This window comes from Fukomys damarensis, unplaced genomic scaffold (assembly GCF_012274545.1).
Source record: "Fukomys damarensis isolate Sample0158 unplaced genomic scaffold, DMR_v1.0_HiC HiC_scaffold_15, whole genome shotgun sequence".
NCBI classification, from domain to species: domain Eukaryota; kingdom Metazoa; phylum Chordata; class Mammalia; order Rodentia; family Bathyergidae; genus Fukomys; species Fukomys damarensis.
The window spans coordinates 60,438,901-60,464,308 of record NW_022900927.1 but is presented as its reverse complement, the minus strand read 5'-3'; the positions used below and the strand labels follow the sequence as shown (position 1 = coordinate 60,464,308).

General features: G+C 39.4%; 2 protein-coding genes across 4 annotated transcripts in view; one reads left to right on the top strand and one right to left on the bottom strand.

The window, feature by feature from the left end:
* Scyl2 (SCY1 like pseudokinase 2) overlaps positions 1–25,402 on the bottom strand; it is a 58,570-nt gene extending 33,168 nt beyond the window's left edge. For 2 of the 3 annotated variants that reach the window (XM_010631387.2, XM_033763858.1), the window contains exons 1-5: positions 25,298–25,402; positions 17,049–17,330; positions 15,719–15,921; positions 5,081–5,238; positions 1,088–1,232 (exon numbers count right to left, since the gene is read on the bottom strand). In XM_010631387.2, the coding sequence (XP_010629689.1) occupies positions 1,088–1,232; positions 5,081–5,238; positions 15,719–15,895 (480 nt within the window). In that variant the 5' untranslated portion in view covers positions 15,896–15,921; positions 17,049–17,330; positions 25,298–25,402. The remainder of the gene's footprint in view (positions 1–1,087; positions 1,233–5,080; positions 5,239–15,718; positions 15,922–17,048; positions 17,331–25,297) is intronic. The other variant, XM_010631386.2, reaches the window with a different exon arrangement.
* LOC117286121 (translation initiation factor IF-2-like) overlaps positions 16,185–25,408 on the top strand; it is a 10,309-nt gene continuing 1,085 nt past the window's right edge. The window contains exons 1-2 of the mRNA XM_033763498.1: positions 16,185–16,193; positions 25,118–25,379. Of these exons, the coding sequence (XP_033619389.1) occupies positions 16,185–16,193; positions 25,118–25,379 (271 nt within the window). The remainder of the gene's footprint in view (positions 16,194–25,117; positions 25,380–25,408) is intronic.

The window sequence follows — 25,408 nt, the reverse complement described above, 5'->3', positions numbered from 1 at the left end:
TTGTGGGGCACTGGTATATACACATATTTGTATCTTGATCCTTTTTGCTCTCCTTCCACTTCCCTCCAAAAAGCCACACCAAAAATGAGTACATGTCTGCTTCAAAGCCTGAGCCCTAGGTCATCACTGCATACGACTACTGAATGTCAACACCTAACGTCTTCTCCATTTGTTAATATTCATATGCATCCAAAGCAGTAAAAGATTAAGTCAGGATTCCACTTTTTAAATGCTAGGAAATGCAAACTGATCCACAGCAATAGAAAGCAGGTCAGTGATTTTCTGGAACAAAAAAAAAAACTGAGAAAGGAACAGGAGGGAGGGGTCAGGGCAAAATAACAAAGGTTTGAGGGTGACAGATATGTGCACCATGTTGATGAGGTACGACACACTTAAAAGACTATGTATTTTGCCTATGTGCAGTTTAGTGTATACCAATTATGCATTTATAATGCTGTTAAAAATAACATGATCTCTATATCCAAGGAACTCACAATCTACTGTAAATCTGTCTCTGAAGCAGAAGATATTACTCTGATTAGCAGAGAAAGGAAAAACTGAAAAAGTAGACATATATAAAAAGGCTAACAATACCTCTTGATATCTACTGAATTTCCTTAAAGGTGTAATATGCATTTTATTCTTATTGAACACTTTTTTTGGATACAGGGTCTCCCTCTTTAGCCCAGGCTGACCTCGAACTGGTCATAATACTCCTGCCTCAGCCTCCCAAGAGCTAAGATCACAGGTGTACAGCACCATACCTGGCCTTAAATACTTATTTCAATATAATTTTTTTTATAAAAGGGATTTACATAATTAAAAATTCACAAAGAACCCACCCCAACCACCAGCCAATAAGCGGTCTTCCCCAAAGGTCACCAACGTTATCAGTTTAGCACACTAACTAAATGTGCAGCTGAGACACTAATTCAAATTCAACAAAAAACTGCAAAAATAATTCTAGAGCACAAAGATAATTTTCAAATTACTGACAAGAACCAAAGTTTTACATGGTCAAATTTAAAATGGCCAGAAGAACAAATTAAAAGAAAACTCTTTTTACATGTTGAATAAGAATACATACCTGAAGCAAACCATATTTAGTTTCTACATCATAAAGTTTATAATCCTTAATGTCTGGAGAGAGAGAGGAAGGTAGATTTTCCCAGTTACCAAGAACATTGGCTAAACTTGCAAAAACTGGTTCTGTACAAAATGCCAAGCAATCCCTGTTTTAAAAAAGTAAGAGTCATTACTATCATTTTTATACATAATCAAAATCAAATGTACATAAAATATCCAGAGGTCTTATTATACTATCAATAAGATAGACTTTTAAAATTTGTAAATTTCACTCCAACCAACAAAGAGCATAAGAATAATAGACAAATCTCCCAATCTTTTTAAAACAAGCATTGTCACATTTTTATGTATTTTTTAAATTTATGAAGTCGGGATATAAAATATTTCAATTTTGCTTTCTCGGATGATTGACAGTCTCTATGAGAAACTGAAGGATGGGTATAAAATTCTGTTAAAGTATACCTTTGATGTCCTTCTTTCTAAGGCTTTAATTTTCAGAATATGCTCAAAGAAACTTGCAGATTTCCTACAGATGGCTCATGAGGACATTTCTTAATTCTTGCTTCAATCAAAGCATCTTTGCTTTTATCTGTTTTATGTATATTTTGAAAAGTAAAGTATTTTAATTACTCCTTTTTGATGCAGACGAGGATTAACAAATTCAGAAAATGTTAGATACTAATGTTCAGTAGAAATACACTGTACTGATCAAGAGCTAAGGCTCTGAAGACAGACGGATGTCTGACTTCCAGTCCCAGTATTTCTGTTCCCTGTCTTGGTGACATTTTGCCCATTTGTAAAATGGTGGTAACAGATGCACCATGAAGGGTTACTGTGAAGATCGAATTAGATAATCACGTAGAGTACACAGCAAAGTATCCAGTGCACAAGCTCATAAGTGGTCTCCATTGCTATATTACCAAGCAGTCAAGCCTCAAACTCTAACATTTTAGGTCTGGCACTTTCAGCTCTGGCACTAGACTGAACCAAGTTTCTTGCCAGGATAGTAACAAGTATTCACTCTGTTGTTTCATGACTCCGAAATGCTTTACTAACTTTCCTTCTGCCTTGAACCCATTTTTCAAATGCAGAAGCTTGATGTGTATGAGAAAGAGATAGCACCACTTAGGCGGAACAAGGGAAAGGGTCATACTGTACCAAGGCCACTGTCTAGTTCGGTACTCCCAGCATTCAGCTCTGTAACACGGTACACACTAGGCATTCTCTTCTTAAACTATACTGAAGGGAAAGTTGCTCAAATCTCTTCCCCAGGACTCATGAATTTTAGCAACTATTATTTTGTTCCACTCCATCTTGACCCAAAAATCATCTTTGTTCTCATCGAAATCCGTATGATTATGCTTCAAGCTCTAAGCCTTATACTCTTGCGTGAATGTTCATTCCCATTATCATAATAGTAATACAGCAAAAGCACTATATCCTTTCAAGGACCACAGCCTTGAATCACAGCTTCCTTCCTTTCCCCAAACCACCTCAACAATTAACATTTGCTGTCCTTTACTAGGCAAACAACCACCACAGTTTTTTTTTACTAAGTCACAAACTATGAACACTATAACCTTGCTGTCTTTATTTTTCAATAGTGAAGAACATTTACTCAGTCTTCATTTAACTCCTTAGTCCATAGCCTCCTTTACCCACTGCTTACCTATTAGCTACTTTCCACTTAAAAAAAAAAAAGTTAATGCTCAACATGGTGGCACACGCCTGTGATCCCAGCACTCGGGAGGCTGAGACAGGAGGATCACTGCAAGTTCGAGACCAGCCTGTGTTAAATAGTGAGTTCCAGGGCAGTCTGAACTACATAGTGAGACCCCGTCCCAAAAAGTACAGTTCATTTAACATGAATGAGTGGCTGCATTTGTGCTAAACTTCACCTCAGTGCAGTGCTAATTCTTCACCCACCCTCCTCTCAGTCCCTCCCCCAGGACTTTGCTCACGTCTCCCCTGCGGGCTCCTTCACATTTTCTAGTTCCGTACAGTCACCCTACTAAAATTATCAAATATCGCAAACAGCTGCTCACTAGCCAAAGGAAATGGATTCTGCTCGCTCCATATTTCCTTGTTATTCTGTGCCCAACCCCCACAGTGTCAGTGGGTCCTTTCCTACCTCCTTTGGCTTTCATGACATGCTGCCAGGTTTCAACTGCCACACGACGTAACTGCTCCTTTTCCTTCCCCTGGCAGCCCACCATCACCACCACCACCACCACCACCACCTGTACTTCAAGGTTCCTTCTTCCGTGTTCTATTCTTTTCACTAATGTCTTGCAAACTTCATTTTTCTTCTTGATTTCAATTATGTCCTCTGTTATTCCTATACACAGTACCAACTCTGAACTTTCATTCAGATTACTCTCAAGATTTCCTTTGGATAATTCCAGCGCTGTCTCAATATTAATTTTTTAGAAAATGAAAGTAATTTTCCCCTTCCTAACAAGTCCCAATTCACTGCATATTAATGCTGCTATAATTTCTACAACCTAACCATTAAGAATTCAGTCTCTGAGTTGTCTCTGTTTCTGATAAATATCTAGTTCTATGATGTTTAAATCACTATAAAGGAAGCTGCAGGGACGGAGGAAAGTATGACATTTGGTTCTTCTCCCTAAGAAATTTAAAATGTAATTATGAGGTATGAGACATAAAAGTGTAAGTTAAAATAATATGGATATTTTTACAATAAGAGACATGGGAACATATGTCTGAGCAAGCACAGCATGGAAGAATTAAAAAAAAAATGGACTCAGCAATCAGGCTGATGAATAATTCCATTCTGCCACTTAATAGCATACAGTTTATCTCTATTCTATGTAATTGTGAGACTTAAACGAACTAAACATATAAAGCACTTAGCATAGTTTCTCATATGGTAAATGTTAGTACTTTGTGTTTTAGATGAATAAGAGGGGGGTACCCAAGATTCCTAACTCATTTTTCAGAAACCCTAACTATAAAATAGATAAAAGCAAAGCTATCCTGGCTGAAGGGAGATGGGAAGCCTGAGTCCTGCCAGCTGTGTCCTCCCACTGCCTGTTCCTCCTCATCATTAAAATCCTAAGGACCACAGGACACAAATGGCAAACTGCTTCATCCAGACCTCACAAACTGAGAGTGGACTACCACCTGCTAAGGAAGAAGAAATAAACTGGACATTAGAAACAATACAGAGGGCCGGGGATTTAGCTCAGCGGTTCTGCTGCCTGCCTTGCAAGCAAGGACCAGAGTTCTATCCCCAGTACAAAAAAAAAAAAGAGAGAGAGAGAGAGAAAGAAACAATGCAGAAAAGGTCTGCAAAGCTACGAAAGCATCACAAACCTGCCAGTCTTGTCAAAATCACGAATTGCCCTTTCTGGTCATTCTTAGCAACATTTCCCAAGCTCATCTTTAAGAAAAATACACGACAAACTAACTGAGGGCTATGGACTGACATGCTGATTAAAGGTGAAGGGTAGGGCCAGGGATTTAGCTCAGTGGTTCCGCCACCTGCCTCGCAAGCATGAGGACCCGAGTTCTATCCCCGGTACCAAAAAAAAAAAAAAAAAAGGATGAATGTTAAAATTATCTAAAATAGCACTTGCTACTTTTGCTACTTGCTACATATATAAAATTGGTCCTCAAATAGTGAATCAATAAAAAAAGACAGGAAATTCTAGGGGATTAACAAAGACAGCTACTTTCAGGCAGAGACTACATTCCACCCTTCTCTTACATCTTCCACTGTGACCGCTCTAGAGCGGACACAGAGGTGCAGGGTACTCAAATACAGACCAAGGCAAACAAGAACAAAGTCTTCTGACATTTCCAAAGCGACATATACAGGGACAACACAAGTAAATCTTAGGGAAATAATCCGCTAGAACAAACCTCTTAAGTTTACAGGAATTTTTCACTGATGATATTTGAAATAGACTTCAAATATAAAGTTATTTTTTATTCAGGAAGTCACATATAGGTTTTTATTAAAATTTACCTTGATTCTTCTAAAGGATGTTGTACAGTAAGAAGTCGAGGGTGTCGTAGCCGAGTTAACTGCTGGACTCCTCGTTTTAGAGAATCGATGATTTGATCCTTCTCAAATTTTTGATATTTGTCAATCAGCTTTTTATCAAAGACAAAAACAGCCACTTCCTGACAAAAGAATTACATCACTTATTTTAATCAAGAAATATACAAAAGTAATTTTATTTCCATGTCACAACGTTCTTACACAACTGAAAACTAATGTCATGGAAATTTTATCACCATTGTAACACTCTTTTGATTAAAAAGTTGATTTCCTTATGATTAGTAAATCTAAATATTTTTAAAGATATAAGACCCAGCATCTCCATCTAAAGAGAACACAGGAAAATCCCACCTTAGAAGTAGGTTATCCAACATACACATAAACTGGATGCTATAAAGTTTCTCCTATGTAATAATCTCTTATTTAACCAGAATACAAACCAAAAAATGTTTAAAACATAAACATTATGTACTGCAAATAAACAAAAAAAAGAGAGAGAGAAAGGAAAGGGGGGAGGAGGAGGGAAGGGGATGAAAAAAGAATGAAGGTGTGCTGTGTACGTGCGCCAGCTCCACACAGAACCGTGATCGCTACGTACTACACCCATGTACCAACAAACTAAAATAACAAAAACATGTGCTCTTTGCCATCTTATTCCTGTCAATGTCCCTCAGTAGTTACCCAAGGAAAACAGTTCTTATCTAGTTAAAGCATTTTACTAAGAAGAGCAGTCTAAAAAGAGTCCAGTGGATGGATGACAAACATAATCTAGTAATGTGTGATTCTCAGTAGTAATGAAAAACAGTGATGAAGCTGGAAGCACAATCAGAAAAGAATGCAGTGCAAGGCTTCCAGATTTCTTTGAACAAAGATTTTAAACAACTGTTTCATAATTTCTGTCTCTTTTGAAGGCCTTGTGAAACTTACTGCTACCCAACTATCATATCCAGGTAGTGTCTATTTGCTGTTTCCTCTTGTAATCATTTTCTTTTTCCTAATTTTTGCTACCTTAGGATTACTGTTTTCACAAGTTAGCCTAGCAACATGATCATCTCACAAAGATTCACAGCAAAATTCCAAACCAGTAAGTTGTTCAAATATTATTTGCTTTTAGTTGGAGGGGCTCGTTATATATAAATGACTTAAGGATTTTAAAGAATTGAGTTTCTGAAAGTAAAATGTGAAACATTTTTGAATAGGAAAACAGTTACAATAATAACAGGATTTAACACAGTGCTCAAAACATGAACATTAGAGCAGACCAAAATTTGAGTAAATTTCCGTACAACTGACCAGCTGTCTTTGGGAAATTTTTCCCAACAAAAATAGGGACACATACCTTGCAGGATCAAATGTCTCACTGTACAAATACTGAGGAGTAAACGACACAGTAAGAGAATTTATCACACTACCGTGCACATTACAAATGTTCAATGTGAGCAATCACAGTGACACCACCGACGGAAACCACGACCTGTACTTGGTTGTGTTGCTACCACTGAGGACAATTTCAATGATGCACATCTGACCAGTGATATGCACACTCAAGACCGATGACTGAGAAGCACTCTGAAAGAGAAAGCGAGCCTCCACACCCTGTCTACTTCATACAGAAGCTGAGCACATTCGGTTAAATAAAACTTTTTGATAGAAATCACCATCACTTCCGGGTCACACAGAGACACAAACACTCAGCATGTGAGAGTCCAGGTAAGAGTCCACTTTCTAAGGTCACATGAACCTGTTTTAGAATATCACTTCTGTCTCTTCTTATTTACACTGACCTTGAACTCAAACTCTGGTCCTGGTTATTTTCAGACCAGAGAATCAAAAGAAGAGATGAGATAAAGAATTAAATTATTACAGCATACTACGAAGGATACAAAACATAAACTATTACAACTGCATAGCTAAAGTTTCAGGCATTAGTCTACCACAGAATCCTAGTTTCCCAAGTTAACGGATACTTATAAAACTAGTAACAGCTAACATTTGCACAGTTATGTGCCAAGCATTATGCTACATCTTTTCTGGGGATTATTCTACACCTCACAGCAAGCCTATGAGACGAGTTGCTGTATCCTCACTTCATAAATGAGGGCACTATAGAGAAGATAAAGGTTGTGTGTAAGATCTCACAAGGGGTAAGATGAGGAGTCAAAGCAGAAACTCAGGGAGTCTAAGCATAGGGCCAAAATGTCATCCTGTCTCCCAGCAAAAACACAGGACAAATTTGGGGCACCCAAAGACCCGATATATGCGTGCGTCACTGAGGCTGAGGAACAGCTTTAAACAGCACTCATATTCAGAGTGAGTATCCCTTACCTGAAATGTTGGGGCCCAGAGGTGTTCCAGATTTGGGATTTTTTTTCAGACTCTAGAATTTTGCGTACATGTGAGATCTCCTGGGAGTGGGACCCAAGTCTAAATATAAACTTCATTTATGTTTCTTACACACCTTACCGCACACCCTGAAGCAATTTCAGTGACTGTAGTGGCAGCAAATTCAGGGTGCCACATACTGATTGCAATCCATGACATCAGGTGCGGAATTTCCACTTATGGCATCTTCGATTTTGGAGCATTTTAGATTTCCTATTTTTGGACTAGGTATGTTTAACCTATATAAACACATAATCTTAGCTGTTATGATCATTATGAGACACAAGACAACTGAGAGTTTACATAATACTATTCTGAACTAAAAACAAATGACCTAGAAGTTCAAATTCCTATCTCATCATTCATGTTCAAAAATCTTACTTTAAAAAGTGTTCTGCTATTACACATTTTATAACTGCATCTACATTTTTTCAAGATGATTTAAGTCTTTTTTAAAAATCACATGAAATGCCTCTTCAGCTCTTGCATTCATTAAACATTCCAAAGGAAAAACACTGTAGTTCACAGTGGACCCTCAAGTTACGAACTGCCTCACATACGAACAACTTGAGTTCATTAGGTTACTGGAAGACTGAACTGCCTCTTGTTATTTATAGCGTGTACCTAGACAAACATCCACTGCTTAGCTGTACTGTCTTAGTTACAACCAGCTCTCGAGAACCACTGTAAGTCAAAGGTCTTCTGTAAGTAAGAAAAAGAAAAAAAACACAATTTTTTTTTTTAAACTACAAAAGCAGCCGGGCGTGGTGGCGCACACCTGTAATCCCAGCACTCTGGAGGTGAGGCAGAAGGATCGCTGTGAGTTGAAGATCAGCCTGGGCTACACAGTGAGTTCCAGGTCAGTCTCAACTCAACATAGTGAGACCCTGTCTCAAAAAACCAAAAATAAATAAATAGATAAAACTACAAAAGCTTTCTTTCTGAGACTCATTTATTATTTCACATCAAAAATAACAGGGCCAGGTATTTAGCTCAGTGGCATCACACCAGCCTGGCAAGGGCATGGTACCAAAAAAAAAAAAGATAAGAGATTGGGGCAGGAAATGTGGAACACATCTAAAATCCCAGCACTCTGGGAGGCAGAGGCAGAGGCAGAAGGATCCCAAGTTCAAGCCCAGCCTGGGCAACTTAGGAACTTAAACCTTGTCTCAAAATTTAAAACATAAAAAAAGATAGGGATATAGCTCAGTGCAAAGGCCCTGAGTTCGATCATTAGTATTGAATTTAAAAAAAAACATGATGACATTTCTACATAGGTCAAAACAGTTATCAACTGTCTTACAAATATTTTGCTTCAATCAGTTAATTAAAAGTAACCAATTTCTGGGGGGGGGTAGCTCATTGGTGCCCCCACCTGCCTTGCAAGTACACAAGATTCCAAGTTGGATCCCTGGTTACCCTCCCCCTTGCAAAAGTAACCAATTTCAACAAAATTGTATTGTTAATAATTCAGGCTTTGGGCCAGGGATTTGTGCCACCACCTGCCTCGAAAGCACAAGGTCCCAAGTTCAACCCCGTGTACCAGGAAAAAAAAAAAAAAAAATAATAATAATAATAATAATTCAGGCTTCATACTGACTTACTAAAAATAAAACTCTAGGTCTGAACTTCCAAACCTTTTCATCAGAATATAACATAAACTAATTTCCAATTTGTATCTTTCTTTTTTATTAGATTAAGCATCTCTAATCTGAAAGTCTGCAGTGCTCCAAAATTGAAACTTAGATGCTCAAAAAGTTTCAAACTTCAGATTTTCAGTTAAAGAGACTCAACCAGCAAAGTCTGCAAATGTTACAAATCCAAGACGCCTGAAACAATTCAGACCACAAGCATTTCGGATAAGGGTTAACCAACCTGAACTACCAATTTCCCTAAAACATACCACTTCTGTGGGAGTCAGCTCACCTTTTCTGTACGCTGTAAGTGTTTTAAAGCAAGAAACACTTTTTCTGTTTTCCGTACGCAACAGAAGCACCAGAAGTATCTTAGATACAGGAGACTCTCAGACATTTACTACCTACTAGCAGTCATAAAGATAAGCATTTAATAACAGCTTTTTGTTGTTAATTTAAATTAAAATATTTTTACCTTTTTATTATGAAAATTTTCACATATATAAGATGAAATAGTGCCATCACCCAGTACATCGTACAATTATACACCAGTTAAAACTCTAGTTAAAATCTCAGATTGCTTTTTATACAAATATTAGAAAAAAGTATATACAATATTTGCTATACCATTGTTTATTCACTAATTTAAAAAATACACTAGCAGCTGGGTGTGGTGGCGCATGCCTGTAATCCCAGCACTCAGGAGGCTGAGGCAGGAAGATCGCTGTGAGTCTGAGACCAGCCTGGGCTACATAGTGAGCTCCAGGTCAGTCTCAACCACATAGTGAGACCCTGTTTCAACACCCCCACACAAAAAAAAATACACTAGCAAACAAAAGCTGTGTACTAAAAAGTATTTTCATAATAGCTTAACTTTAAGCAAAGACTATGAAAAGAAATTTTTTTCTACATCAGTCTCCTCATGTAGTTGAGGCTACTCGTAAACTCACTATGTAGTCCAAGCTGGCCTTGAACTTGTACCAAGCCTCCCGAATGCTAGGATTACAGGCCTGCACCTCCACACCCGGCTGAAACTATCCTAAAAACTGTAAATCACATGCTCACTTTAGCAGCACATATACCAAAAACTGTAATATCTGTCACAACAGAGGATGCTCCATTTGAAGCAGACCTAATTTACCCTTTTTAAAAGCTGCTTTGGTTACTACTAAGCTGAACGCTGTTGAAAACAAGGTAGTAGTAGTCAGAGTAGTGAAATCTAACTGGGAAATGTAGGCAGCGCATTTCGGACTCCCTAAGGGCAGGCAGCCATGCCTTCCTCTAGCCCAGCTCTTCAGAGCCGCCCAGGGTCCCTTCCCTGGGACCCGGCCAGTGGTAACTGCTAAGCACCATCATCTTCACTCTTCATCTAATAACTTTGAGACAATACTCCTTCTTCAGAACAATAAAACCGAATCTAAATTTTCATTTACATTAAGTTAAAAAATAAGTTGATTTTTGAGAAGACTGAAAGCTAACCACATATAACCCTTAAAATTACTGCAGATAATCTACAATTATCTATTTTTCTCTGTGGTACTGGGGATTGAAACTAAGGCAGTATTTTAGTTCATTCCATGTGGACGGATGTTTTTCCCCCTCCCTCCCTCACAACCTTTTTTTTTTTTTTCAGCTTTAATTGTGTTTATTGGTACATTTTAGGAATACAGTACAGTTACATTCATTGTTGGGAGCTTGTACCTCTACATGACAAGTCTTGATACTCACTTTTTCCCCTTACCCCTGCCCTCCCTTCACCCCTTCCTCCCCTCCCCATCTACAAACACTTTATTTCCATCTTTTCATTATCTCGCATTTTTTTCTTTTCCCTTATTACCCTTCCCCTAAAATCCCACCTCAAGCTTTTTTTTATATACCAGGAATTGAACTCAAAATCTTGCACTTGCCAGGCAGGTGTGGCGCCACTGAGGTACATCCCCAGCCTCTCCGTCCCTTTTTAATGGAAGTTCACATTTATAAATACTCTACAGTTCTTAAAAGCTAATTTGAAATTACCCAGGAAAGTTTAATCAAGAGTCTCTGGGCAAAAACAGTTCTGTGGCGTCAGAGTCCTGATAACATTTGTAAGAACCTTGATTTCCCAATAAATAAAGACAAGGGGTTTTCCAGCATTATTTCCCCTTTCGTGTTTGTCTTGGTCACCTCACCCCCAGGCCAGATTCCTCATGGGCCTCCATCAGGGGAAATCAGCTCTCTGCTTCAGTGAGTGGTGCAGTGTTTAGTCCTTAGGGTGTTAGGGATGTCCTGTCCCAGCAGATAACTCTTCGCACAGCTGCCCCATGGGCTGAGCATGTGGAAGTAGTTATTTGCTGTGTGGCTGAGTCTTGCTGGATGAGAAGTCGTGGGCTCCCGACTGACTCTACCATGCAGAGCCTTGCTCTTTGCCCTTTAAGGGAAAGTAGCGCTAGGGTGAACTTCACTGCGTCCCAACTCAGATAATCTGTTAACACAAGCTTTTCTCCACAGTGGGTATTGATCCTTCCCTGTGCTAGATGCCCACAAGTATGGAGGAGGGACTGTCTCCTGCTGGAATGGAACTTTTTACCCAGTCCCTTCCTCCCATTCTGACCTGATAACCAGCTGATTATCCTATATGTGTTTTTAAAAGGAGTGGATAGGTGAGAACAGAGGTATGGATTTTTAAGTTATGAAAATGCTGGTGCCCATGGATAGGCAGTGTGACCCCTCCTTTCCCCCAGCAGGGACCAGGCACCTCACTGGCCTGCAGTGCTGCAGCACTCAGTATTGGGCAGTCAGCTCCTGCTGTAAGAGCCAGAGCCCCGTGAGCCTTCCTGGCCAGTACTGGAAAGGGCAATGCTATTTATTTTCATATTATGTATATTTTGTTGTGGTTTGCTGATTCCCTGTTTCACTGAGAGCAACACTTAACCTCAACAATTAGTTCAATATTGTATATTGGATAATTTGTTAAAAGAACTTTTTAAAAAGCTTTTTAGCCTTGGAGGTCTATAGATTTATTTCCATATGAACTGGTTATTTAGTACAAAGTACATTCTTCAAGTAAAAAAGAAACTAGGGCAGTGATGGCCAGGCTTTTAGGGATGAGCATCCAAACTGCTACCCAAAACCCACTTATTTATTGCAAAGTGCCAACACTGCAATTAAACTGGATTACTGAGGTTTTAACTTAGAAAAACAACTCATACATTAACATCTTTTGTCTTAAAAGAAAAATAACACATGCCACAGTTTCAGCACCACTGACCCAGGACCTTCACACTGAACTACAAGGCCAGCCCTTCCTTTTTTTATTCTGAGTCAGGGTCTCACTAAGGCCCTACATCGCTCAGTCTGGGCCCAAACTCGCAATCCTCCTGCCTCATACTCCCAGACTGGTGAGATTACAGGTGTGCACCACCATGCCCAGTTTATGATCAGTTTTTATCTAAGCAACCAAACTCATGTATGAAGCTATGCACAATGGTTTCCTTTAAAACTTTCAATTATATTACTAAATTATGCCTTTGACCACACAATATTAGCAAACCTCACTCATGAATTCTGGTGCCTGGATAACAAATGTACATTTTATAACAATGAAGGGACTATGTGCAGTTCTGTATCAGTAGAGTATAAAATATGAACAATGAAAATGTTTAGTATGCAACAATTTTTTTAAAAAATCAGTCATTATCCTTATAGGAAAAAAATTTTAACTAGGGTGCTAAAAGGCTCCCAAAGCAGTCAGGGTAAAAGAGGGGTGGGGAGGAGGGAGGAGGCGGCAAGGAGCATTTTCACAGCAGCCCATCACTATAATCCCAGACTCAGGAGGGCAAGGAATAAGGGTCACAGGTCCATGGCCAGCCTTGGCAACTCAGTGCAGTGCTGCACCCAAACCAGGACTGGGGACTGTATGGATTCAATCCCCAATATTGCAACAAAACAAAACAAAAACCAGGCCAAGAAATATGAGTTTAAAGCCAGATTAACATTAAGGTTGCCCTATTTTTAAAAAAAAGCTTGGTGTAAGACATCTGAAAGAAATTTCTAAACGTAGAATTCTCGCTCTCTCTTTTTTTTTTTTTTTGAGGGGAGTAGAATTGAGGATTAAACCAAGCACTTGGCACATGCTAAACAAGTACTCTACCACTGAGATACATTCCCAGCCTCACCTATCTATCCATAGACAGGGTTTTGCTGAGTTGCCCACACTGGCCTCAAACTTGCAGTCTTCCTGCCTTGGCCTCCACAGCCAGTGGGATTACAGACACATGCCACCACCTCTTTAATTTCATTGTAATTAATTTAAACATCTATGTCTAGGCTGCCATATTGGGCAGCACAGCTTTCAATTACCTATTTTATATGGTAGCTCTTAATAAAAATGAATAAGAATTAAAATTTTAAATTAATGGAGAAACTAAAATGAGGCTCCAATGTCAGCTACTCCTTAAGGAATTAACCGAGTGTAAACACAAGATGTTCAATTCTGACCCCTGCAGTTTGAAGGAAGCAAAGAAAGAAAATTCAAAACTACACTTCCAAGAATATATTCCGAAACTACCATTCACCCCCAAAGCAATAACTATAGGGGGAGCCCAGTCTGGCAGTCAGCAGATGAGGACAGGGGTCTACACTGGTGCCTAGTTCTGTTGTTCTATGAGCAGCAACAGAAGCTCCAAAATGATTTGGAGACGTTAGTGTATGAGCTACTGGTAGCAACACGAACACGTAGAACTCTTCTGGCCAAGCACAGGGCTGCAATGTTATTACTACAACCTCAGTAAAATGCGTTTAAATCTGGGGCTCATTTTCTCCTTATCGACAGTCACGTGCTACCTAACAACATTTGGCTCAACAAGGGACTGTATGTGTGGCAACGGTCCTTACAGGGTCATATCTCAGAGATTACACCACCGCCAAATGACAGCATAGCTGTCTTTGTGAGTACACGTTACTCGGTTTACACAGCATTGAAATCAAGAAGCAACATATTTCTCAAAACATATCCCCATTAGAGCAACACATGGCCATAGTTGATTGTAAAAGCAATTTATACTAGTGTCACAGGAGACTGGCCATTTATGCAACTTTAACACCTCATTAATAGTTTTTTAACAAGTCAATACTTAAGAAACCACGTGTTTTCCAGATGAGCTTCTGGTGAAGTGAAAGAAAAACTAATGTTTAAAAATGACAAAACAATCAGCATTTAAGATGCACGAATTCCAACTACATGGCAACAAAACTAAGCTTTATAGGTTAGGTACAAACTACTCACCAGCAATCTACCACAGGATTAAGAATACCTATTTCAGCCAGAGATTTAGCTCCGTGTTTCCTCCACCTGCCTCACAAGCATAAGGTCCTGGGTTTGATCTCCGGTACAAAAAAAAAAATACCTATTGCATAAAAGCCCAACCAAAATCATTTTTTTTTCTTCTTTTCTCTCCCTCCTTCTTTCTTTTTTCTTTCTAGTGAGCTCCTCTAACCAAGACCAACAGCTTCAATATATTTGACTGGAAAGTAAACACTTTGAAAAGCAGCAAATAATACATACCCACAATTCTATGACTGAGTAGTCGTTCGTTCCAAAGATAAATAATAAATCATTTACATATTCCATTTATTTCACTCAAAGGGAAATAAAAATATGTTTGTAAACTTTTTTTAAGACTCTATTTCTACAGATTTTAATCCTGGACATCTTTTATCCTTTAACAATTCTAACAGAAAGTTGCTAGTAAAAATCAACATTAATGATCCTACAAATTTCTAAGAACCATCTGTTGGTCTCCTAACCAAATTAGGGGAAAAAAGAAAACAATAACTCAACTACCCTTCACTAAAAGAACAGTCAATTTCAAAGAATAAAAACAAAAACAACTACAAAATAAATATAGCCCAAAACACACTACTAATTATATCCCTTACCTCCCTCTGGTAGTAAACACTATCAAGTTAAACACAAATACACACATACCACTAGAGAAATCTCTCTTCTACAAGGCTACAGAGGAGGGCATAAGAATCCCCTGTGTGGACCGGCAGAACAGCTCAGGGCAAAGTGCCTGCTGAGCTTGCTCAAAACCCTAGGTTTAAATCCCAGCACCAAAGAGAAAGACAAAGGCTAAGTAAGACACACTTAACGATGGTATAATTTACCTGGACATTTTGTCAGTATCCTCAAACATATACTTTGCCAAATATTACCATCTAATGTGCTCAACTGCTATGTTTACTTTGTTAAGCAAAAGCAGGCTGCAAGATGCTACAATATGTCAATCAGTATCTCTGTATCCTGGAGATATGGAGAACATTTGAAAGCATTTGTTTTCGTATGACTTCATAAGATGAAAAGACTTCGTAAGACTAAAGAGCCTACTTAAGAACCTACTAAAGAACTTTTGGCATTTTTTTTTTCCTCTTGTAAGAACTTTTGGCCCGGGATTTAGCTCAGTGGTTCCGCCTCCTGCCTCGCAAGCACAAGAGCCCAAATTCGATCCCCAGTACCAAAAAAAAAAAAAAAAAAAAAAAAATTTTTGGCACTTCTTAATACAGATCCATATACTTTATAATACTTAGAATATGTGTTTTGTCTTACCTGTTTTGTTGACTTTTTTGTGCCATTAAAAATTTTCCAAGCTAGACCATTGCCACCACTGGCGATGTGCCGACCAACATCGAATTCCCGAGTGACAGGATTTCCCATGACAGCACTGGTGACATCGGCTGTTACTTTTGTAACAGTGCTCTTCAATTTATTAAGCATGGACTCCATGGCTACAGTACTGGGTACTCAATCACCTAGAAACAGCAGAACATGAGAGGACCGATCACTTTTTGTCTAAACACTCAAAAAACTTAATATCCACCAATGAGCAAAACAATGCCATACAGATAAAGTCATATGTTACCTTTGTTTTTAAAGAACTCAATACAATTGAGTACAAATTTAAGTCTAGAACCAAACTCTTCCTCTCAACCTCAGTTCTCAGAGCCCAGATACCAGAATTCACACTTGACACTGACATGGAGGAGGAGAAGGAACGCCACTGAATTTACGTAACATGGATCTGGTAAGATTTAAAACGAATGAATGTTCACACTTAAAAACTAAAAAGAGCCAGGCATGGTGGCACACACCTGTAATCCCAGCACTTGGGAGGCTGAGGCAGGAGGACCGCTGTGAGTTAGAGACCAGCCTGGGCTACACAGTGAGTTCCAGGGAAGTCTCAACTACATAGTGAGACTCTGTCTCAAAAAACCAATCAATCAATAAATAAATAAAAAATAAAAGAATAAAAAGATCCAATGCTATACTAAGCAATAAATTCTTCTTATAAAGTTTATTTGCTATTAAAATCACAGTACTGAGCTGTGAATTCATTTGAGAACATTTTCTAAAAGAAAAGCATGCTGGTTCAGTAGCATACATCTGTCCTCCAGTTACTTGGAAGGCTGAGAGGCAGGAGGGTCACTTGAACCTGAGAGTTCAAGACCAGAATGAACCACATAGTAATCTGTAATCCTTCTGCCTCAGCCTTTCAGAGGGCTGGGGTTAGTTCTTTGCCTCCAGGCCTGGCATGAACTCACCTTCTTAAGCAACTAGAAAACTGGACAAAATAAATGAAACAAATGCTTCCAGACAGGTAGTGAGGGTCCGTGATCCCAGAGGAAAAAAAACTAAAGAGGTGAACCCTTCGCTCGCCCCAGCTTCTGTCTGGAGGCACATTTCATACCACAGCAAAGCGCAGACTCCAACCACTCATTCAGCTAAAAGGAATGAAGGGACAAACGCTGAAATGCTGAGGTGGCTGAAGTTCCGGGACAGAATTTCCAAGGGAAGGAACGCGACGCATGAGGAAGGAAACACAGGCTTCCCTTCGGGCTTGGCTGGATGCTAAGCTGCACACAAGTGCTGTGAGACTCACCAGAGCAAGCCAAAGATCAGCGAGAGAACTGTGAGCTAAATGGCTTCAGAGTTCACAGGAGGCTGCAAATAATTCAACAGCTTCTCAGCCAGGGTGCGAAGTCCTAACTGACAGAAGGCGTTTAGCAGAACACGAGACAGACCATGCCTCGGTATCAGGACAAAGCTGCACTGCTGGGGCCGTGGTGCCTGTCCGTCGTCCTGGCTACTCTGGAGCTGAGACAGGACAGATACCTGAGCCCACCTAGGAGTTGGAGACCAGCCTGGGCAAGCAAAACCCCATCTGTAAAGTAAATGAATGGATGAATGATAAAAATGCTCTAACAATCCTCAAATGCCAAATTAATCCTAAATTATGAAACTGCCTCCCAGAACATAACCCAACACTAGTGAAAGGAAGACAGACACAAAATCAGGTATTAAATAACATAACATCCACAATGTTTAGCATGCAATCAATGCTTATCAGACATGACAAGAAAAAAGAACATACGACTTATCCAGTAAAAACATCATTCAATAAAAACAGACTCCAAAATGGTAATTACAGAATTAGGAAAGAAACGAAAAGGCTACCACACAAAATAATTAAAGGAAAACACAAACACAATGAAAGAAAATGGAAAGAAGACCCAAACAAAACTTCAGACATGAAAAACAAAATATCTCCAACTCAGGATGAGATGAAGAGATTACACATTTTTAAGAAGAAAGAAACTTGAAGATGGGGTAAAAAAGTAAGACAAGATAAACAAAACCTTGGTGACCTATAGGACACTATCACACATCTAACATTTATAAATAGATCCCCAAAATGAGGTGGAAATATTCTTTTTAAATAATGGCCAAGGCCGGGTGTGGTGGCATATGCCTGAAATCCCAGCACTTGGGAGGCTGAGGCAGGAGGATCACTGACTTAGAGACCAGCCTGGGCTACATAGTGAGTTCCAGATCAGTCTCAACTACATAGTAAGACCCTGTCTCAAAAAATCAAAAAAAAAAAAAAAAAAAAAAAAAAAAAACCCCACATTAAATAATGGCCAAGTTTTCCAAATTTCACGAAAACTATAGAAAGCTCCAAGAAATTCAATAAACCACTATGAAGGATAAAGATAAAGGAATCCATCCTAGATTTATCATACTAAACAGCTGAAAATCTGTGATTAAAAGAAAACAAAAAAGTAGCCAAGGAAACATAAATTGCAGTGGACTCTCAAGTTACGACGGGCCTGACATACAAACAACTTGGGCTAATTAAGTTACTGGCAGATTCACCTGCTTCTTGTCAGCTATAGCATGTACCCAGGGAAACATCCAGATCTCAGCTGTACTGATTTAGTTACAACCAGCCCCCGGGAACCATCGAGTTTTTAAGCCCACTGCATATCTAGACCTAAAATAAGAATTTCCCTGGACTTCACATCAGAACTTATGCATATCAGAGAATAACAATGCCTGATCACTTAAGGTAGAAATAATAAAATGTACTGTTTTATAATATATGTCAAAATAAGGAAAATAATAAAACAAAGGACAACAGGAAATGGAAATGTATTTCTGAAAGATCCTTACATCATATGTGAAGTACTATTAACATCATTTGAAGGAATACTGTAATAAATTAAAGGTGTAGACTGTACACCTTAAAATAACAACTAAAGTAATGAAACATAAGAGGCCAACAGTGATGACAAAATTGAATCCTAAAGTAAACTGAATAAATACAAATAAAAGGAAAAGTAGAAGCAAAGAACAAATGTGGCAAATTGGAAATATAAATACCAAGATGGTTGACGTAAATTCATCCATATCCAAATAAGTGTACTTATTTTTACACTAATTGTTGGATTTTAAATTTCAATTAAAAGGCAGATATTACCAAACTGAATTTAAAAAGCAAGATCTACCTATATGTTGCTTTGTTTTTAGCTCAGCATGGTGTTGCACGCCTATAATCCTAGCACTCAAAAGGCTGAGGCAGGAAGATTGCCCATGAGTTTGAATCAGCCTGGGTTATACGGTGAAGTCAAGGCCAGCCTGAAATATATAGCAAGACCCTGTCTTTAAAAAAAAATAAAATAAAAACGACTTAAAAAATATATGGACACATAGCCAGGCGTGGTGGTACACACCTGTAATCCAAGCACTCAGGAGGCAGAGGCAGGAGGATACCTGTGAGTTCAAGACCAGCCTGGGCTACATAGTGAGTTCCAGGTCAGTCTCAACTACATAGTGAGGCCCTGTCTCAAAAAACAAAACAAAACAAAAAATATAAGGACACAGGCAAAGTAAGCATACCAAGCTGAAGTGGATATATTAATAACAAAACAGACTTCAAGACAAAGAGGACATCCCATAATAATAAAGATGTCAATTCATCCAGAAGACATAAAAATTCTTAATGTGTATATATTCAAGAAGAAAGCTTCGAAAATGAAAAAACGGAAATAAAGTGTTTGTAAATGGGGAGAGGAGGAGGGGGTGAAGGGAGGGCAGGGACAAGGGGAAAAAATGAGAACCAAGACCAGCTGTCATGTAAAGGTACAAGATCCCAATAATGGATGTAACTGTACTGTATACCTAAAATGTACCAATAAACTCAATAAAAGAAAAAGAAAGCTTCAAAACACGTGCAGCATAAATGACAGAATTGGAAAAAGTTTCTACAATTCTATTTAAATGGAGACTTCAACAGCACTATTAAGTCTTGTTTAGGTCCCAGAGATCTGTGACAGTGCTTACTGCACCTGATAAACTCCAAGGTCTTAATTAAATCATGCAGAATCACAATATAAAATCTAGAAAACTAATCCTTGGCAACTATTTAAGCTCTTGACAAAAAACTTCAGCTTCCATTAACAAAAAAAAAAGAACATGCATTTCAGAACTATCAGATACACAAGCAAAAATATGTGAAGATCACTGCAGTAAGGTAGCACTTGTCTGTATCCTGTTTTCTCCACTAATTACATTCATGTAAAAATAACCTTTTATCTATTAAAGATCTGAATTATAAATGGCAACTGGGATTCACATTTCCTTTTTAATTTAATGCTGCACTTTGGTAAGTAGTTAGAAACTGGCATTATGTAAACATTTATTTGCCACACCAACGTGTTCTCTAGGAACACCTGCTACTGTATTTGAAGGTCTCTTGTCCTCTAACTCTGTCTGACACACCACAGGTCAGGCACCTCGTCATGTACTGGGACTACAGATGTTCAAGGAGATGTTTTTGCTCTTTAGGGATTCGGTCCAGTGGCAAACTCAGACTGGTAGAGTTACAACAATTAACTAGAGACAAGAAAGTATGATGCTAGGGGCACATTAAGATGAACTCAAAAATATGTGTTTTTTAGGTAGGCAAACAAGGAAAGGAGTAAATGGAATGAAGGATTATTATGTGCCAAGATACGGAAGAAAGATTTTGTTTTTGTTTTTGTTTTGGTACCGGGGATCGAACTCAGGACCTTATGCTTACGAGGCAGGCAGCAGCACCACTGAGCTAAATTCCCCGCCCTGAAGAAAGATTATGGTGTGATCCAAAAACTACAAAGGCCAGGGCTGGGGATTTAGCTCAGTGGTGCCGCCATCTGCCTTGCAAGGGCAAGGATCCGAGTTCAATCTCCAGTACCAAATAAATAAAACAAAACTACAAAGGCCTCATTGTGAAAACAACAGATATTTTCAGAACAGATATTGAAATGTGAGATGTTTATCTATCATCTAAAGAGTCAACAAAAGGAGCAGACATGGAAACTCACTGGATGGTTTAATTTTTATTGAATACCCATCACGTACCTCAAACCATGTACAGGTACTGTACATTAGAAGCTGAGGAGGAAGCAAAGGAAAATCAAGCTATGAAGGATCTACCTGAAGAAGGGAAGAGGCAGATACATAAAACCACCACAGTACCAGTCTAAAGATAAAATGCTACAAAATATGCAATGTACCTCACGTTACAGAAGCAAACAGAGCCAGACCAGAATTCTGTTCCCAAACAGCAATGTCAGAGATACTCTGAAACGTGAGTAGGCATGAACTAGACAGAAAATGGGAGAAATGTAGGAGTAAAAACAAAACCATTCAGATAACAGCTGAAGGAAAAGAAAGCACGGCACAGGAGACTAGAAAAGCCAGCTCACCAAAGGCAATGTGTAGTAAGAGATCAAGCTAGGAGAAGTCACAGAAAGGTTTCAGGCATGAGTAAGATAATTAGTGACACTGTGGAGCGGAGAGAAAGATACACAGCACTAGGGTGGGGCTGGGGAATACGGTCAGACTGAGAACTTCAGTGTGCACACAGGTGTGATATATATGTAGCTTAGAGTAAAGCAAAAATGAATAAAGGAAAAGATACGTGCAAATATAGACAAGAAAGACGGGTAAAAGCTGGTGGGTCAAGGGGCTATTTCAAAGGATATTTATAAAATTTTAAAAGAGAAAGAAGTTGCTGGGCCGGGGATTTAGCTTAGTGGTTCTGCCACCCGCCTCACAAGTGGAAGGCCCCGAGTTCAATCCCCAGTACCAAAAAAAAAAAAAAAAAAAAAAAAAAAAAGACAGAGAGAAAGTAGTTGCTGAATTAAAGAAACAGTGAGAAAGGAGAAGAAAAATAACATATAACACAGAACTAAGACAGTTATGAATGACAGAAAGGAAAGAAACACAACTAGAAGCCAGGCGGGGTGGTGCATGCCTGTAATCCCAGCACTCGGGAAGCTGAGGCAGGAGGATCACTGTGAGACCAGCCTGGGCTACATAGTGAGTTCCTGGTCAGTCTCAACTACATAGTGAGACCCTGTTTCAAAAAAAACAAACTAGAAATCTCACTCCCACCCCACCTCCAATTTCAGAGTCTGGAAGAAAGGCAGCCATAGGCCAAGGCAGGAGATATAGGAGACAAGTGTTTTGTGGAAGGAAGAACTCAATTTCAGATATGCAGAATTTGAGTTGCCTGAATGACACGCAAAATAAAAAATAACAAAAAGCCTGGGGATGTAGCTCAGCATAAAGGCTCTGGGATCAATCCCCATTGCTGCAATTAAGAGAGGGGAGGATTTTGTGCCCATACTCCTATATATAGCACTTATCTATTCATATCTAAAGAAAGAGGATCTTAAGATATATTCTTGCAATATACGTTTCTGCTGTGTGAGTACTCAGAGATTACTAGGTTTTTTTAAAGAAAAATATTTAATTATTTAAACCATTCTTTGATGTAAAACAGAATCCTGTTTAATCTTACTAGAACAGAGACTATACCAGCTGTTCTCTTTTTACAACTACAGAAACTATCTAATTATTACCGGGTATGCCAGAAAGGATTACTTACAGGAGATAAGGCTAAGTTAAAAAATAAATACATGCATGATGGCTACAACAAATTATTACATACCTACTAAAGGTGAAAAGCACCATGAGAAAGGAAACTTTCAGAGTTAGTCACTGGTTACAAACTTAAAACCACTGTACAGTAAGATTTAAAAAGCAACATGAGAAACTGTAAAGCAACATGTACTTAAGTATCAAATAAAATGGTAACTTGAGCCAGACATAATGTCACAAGACTGTAAACCCAGCAATGAGGCTAAGGCAGGACACCATTCAAGGCCATCTTGGACTACATAGAAGGTTCAAGGGCAAACTGGACTACACGAGACCTTCTCTCAAAGGAAAAAATAAAGTGGGGCATGGTGGTACACACCTTGTAATTCCAGCACTTGGGAGACCGAGGCAGGAGGATCGCTGCAAATTTGAGGCCAGCTTCTGCTACATAGCAAGTTCAAGGCCAACCTGAAGTACATAGTGAAACCCTGTTTCAAAAAAATTTTTTTGAAAGAGTTGACAGGTAACACCCAAATTTTCTTTTGTTTTCAATACTGGGGATTGAACCCAGGGACCTCACAGTAAGCTACATCCCCTGCCCTTTTTTATTTTGAGGTAGCATCTTGCTAAGTCACTCAGTTGGCCAGGATGCCCTCAAACCTGTGATCCTTCTGCCTCAGCCTTTCCAGAGTGCTGGAATATCAGGAATGCGCCACCATATCCAGTTTGCACCCTAATTTTCTGAAGGCACTTCAACTCCAAAACTCCGAAATGTGAAATAAAGTGGAATACAATGTGAAAACAAAGTGAAGTAATGTCTAAAAAAGATACAGGATTTCAAACTCTGGTGAATATCTGTAGAACTTGTTCAGCCATAGACACATCTGCCTATATCTCAAACCTGAACATTTGGAATCAATAAAGTTGTGTCAGGCCATCTGTAGCTTGAGCTGGATGTCTCTAACTCACAGCATAGTGTGAGAATTAAGTGTTGCGCAGTTAAGTATGTGACCTTCAGTACCAAGGAAACCTGAGTTCGAGGGGCAATTTTTGTATCGGGCAGAGCTGTCTCCCGAAACAACCTCCTTTATAGTATTTATAATTATAGAAAGGAGGGAAGGCCACCCAATCTAGCCACTGTTGCGAGGATTAATGATGATGCACACAGAATAGAATGATCATTACAGTTCCTGACACATTTATTAAGTGTATAATGAATTCAAGTCATTTAACATTTATTAAGCACTCACACACATCAGGAAATAAGGAACGTCTCATTGATTTATTAAGTACTGATATGGTATCCTGAGAACCACAAGTAGACTCTATCCTAATCTGTAGTCTTCCTTGATATGAGCCGAATGATGAATAAGTTTTAACTGGATAAAAAAGAAAGGAAGAAGCTGGGTGACATGGTGCATGCCTGGTGATCCCAATACTTGGGAGGCTGAAGCAGGAGGATCACTGGGAATTCAAGGCCAGCCTGGGCTACAAAGCTACAAAGCCAGACCTTGTCTCAAAAATAAATAAATAAATAATAAAAATAAAAATAAAAGGAAAGGAAGAGCATTTTCAGGCTCTTGGAGATGATTCCCCAAAGCCATGCACCTAAAGAACAGAAAGATGGACAAGGTAACCAGAGAAGAAAAGGAAGGCCAGAGAGCACTGTGGAGATGAGGCTGGAAAGACACAGGGCCAACCATGCAGGACCTCACAGGGCATGGCAAAGAGTTCAGTTTACCCTACAATGAGAAGCCATGGAAGGATTTAAACGGAGACAATGTGATCAGATCGGCATTTTGGAAAGCCACTTGGTTTAGGAAGAAAACAGGACCACAGTAGATGTAGGGGAGCGACATCCAAGAGGCTGATAGGGCAATCTCCATGAGATGGGGTGGAGATGACAAAATTCCACAACAGACTGAGCATGAGGCATGAGAAGAACTGTGAAAGCTCCACACCTATAAAAAGTAACTCAAGAGTAAGAGGACCTATTTCCTTTGCTTGAGCTCATGAATTTCAAATGTGCATGAGATGTTATTCACAACTACAAGTTTGACTTGCACAGAAATACTCCATTGCACGGAAGTACAATGCACCTTTAGTTATTGTATTCAAGGAACTGAAGACATAAAAGGACAGGTTTCTGCACACGTGTAAATAGATCCCAAGAGAATGAAGGCCCTCATCTCCCATTAGGTTCCTTTTCTCTACACAAACCCCACTCCCAGCAAGCTTTATTTTAAAAAAATAAAGCTCCCAAGGGTCAGCGGGAATATTCAAACCGCCCCCCGCCGTTTTCAAGCCATCAGGACTAGGATGATGGACTGCTTTCGAGAATTTTTATTAAACAATGTTTAAGAACTGAGACGTGCGGAACCAGGGATTTAGCTCAGTGGTTCCAGCGCCTGCCTCAAAAGCACAAGGGCCTGAGTTCAATCCCCGGTACCAAAAAAAAAAAAAAAAAAAAAAAAAAAAAGAACTGAGACGTGCTATGTTTAAAACTTACACACAGAATATAATTTTTTAAGGGTCATCATACAAATTCTGAATTTGATGGGCAAAAAAACTTAAAAGTTACACTGGCAAAGGCGCTTTTAAGTCATTTGAGTCTATCTCGTTGATCCTGTTAGATTAGAGGCAGACTGTAACACGGGTGTTCGGATCACAGCAACGTGATTCGGCCGAATCCCAAGAAGTTTTTACAGGCTTTATCGATCGAACCCTTTTTCTCTCGCTTAGAAAAACGACAGTGCTGGAACCACCACCGATGGGACGCTGGCCCCAAAGAGACACCTGCCCCACCCACCTCACACAATAACCTTCCATCCCCCGACGACAGCTAGCGAGGGAGAGGACGCCGGGAGGGGAGGGTGCCCCGGGTGCCAGAGCCGGGACTCGAGCCGGGCGGAGCTGCCTTACCCAGTCCCGGAGCAGCGTCCAGTTTCCCCCGGGGCCGCGCTAACGCCAGTGCCTCTCCCTCCGGCAGGGACCCCGGCCCCGGGTCTCCGTCCCCCACAGGCCGCTTCGGGG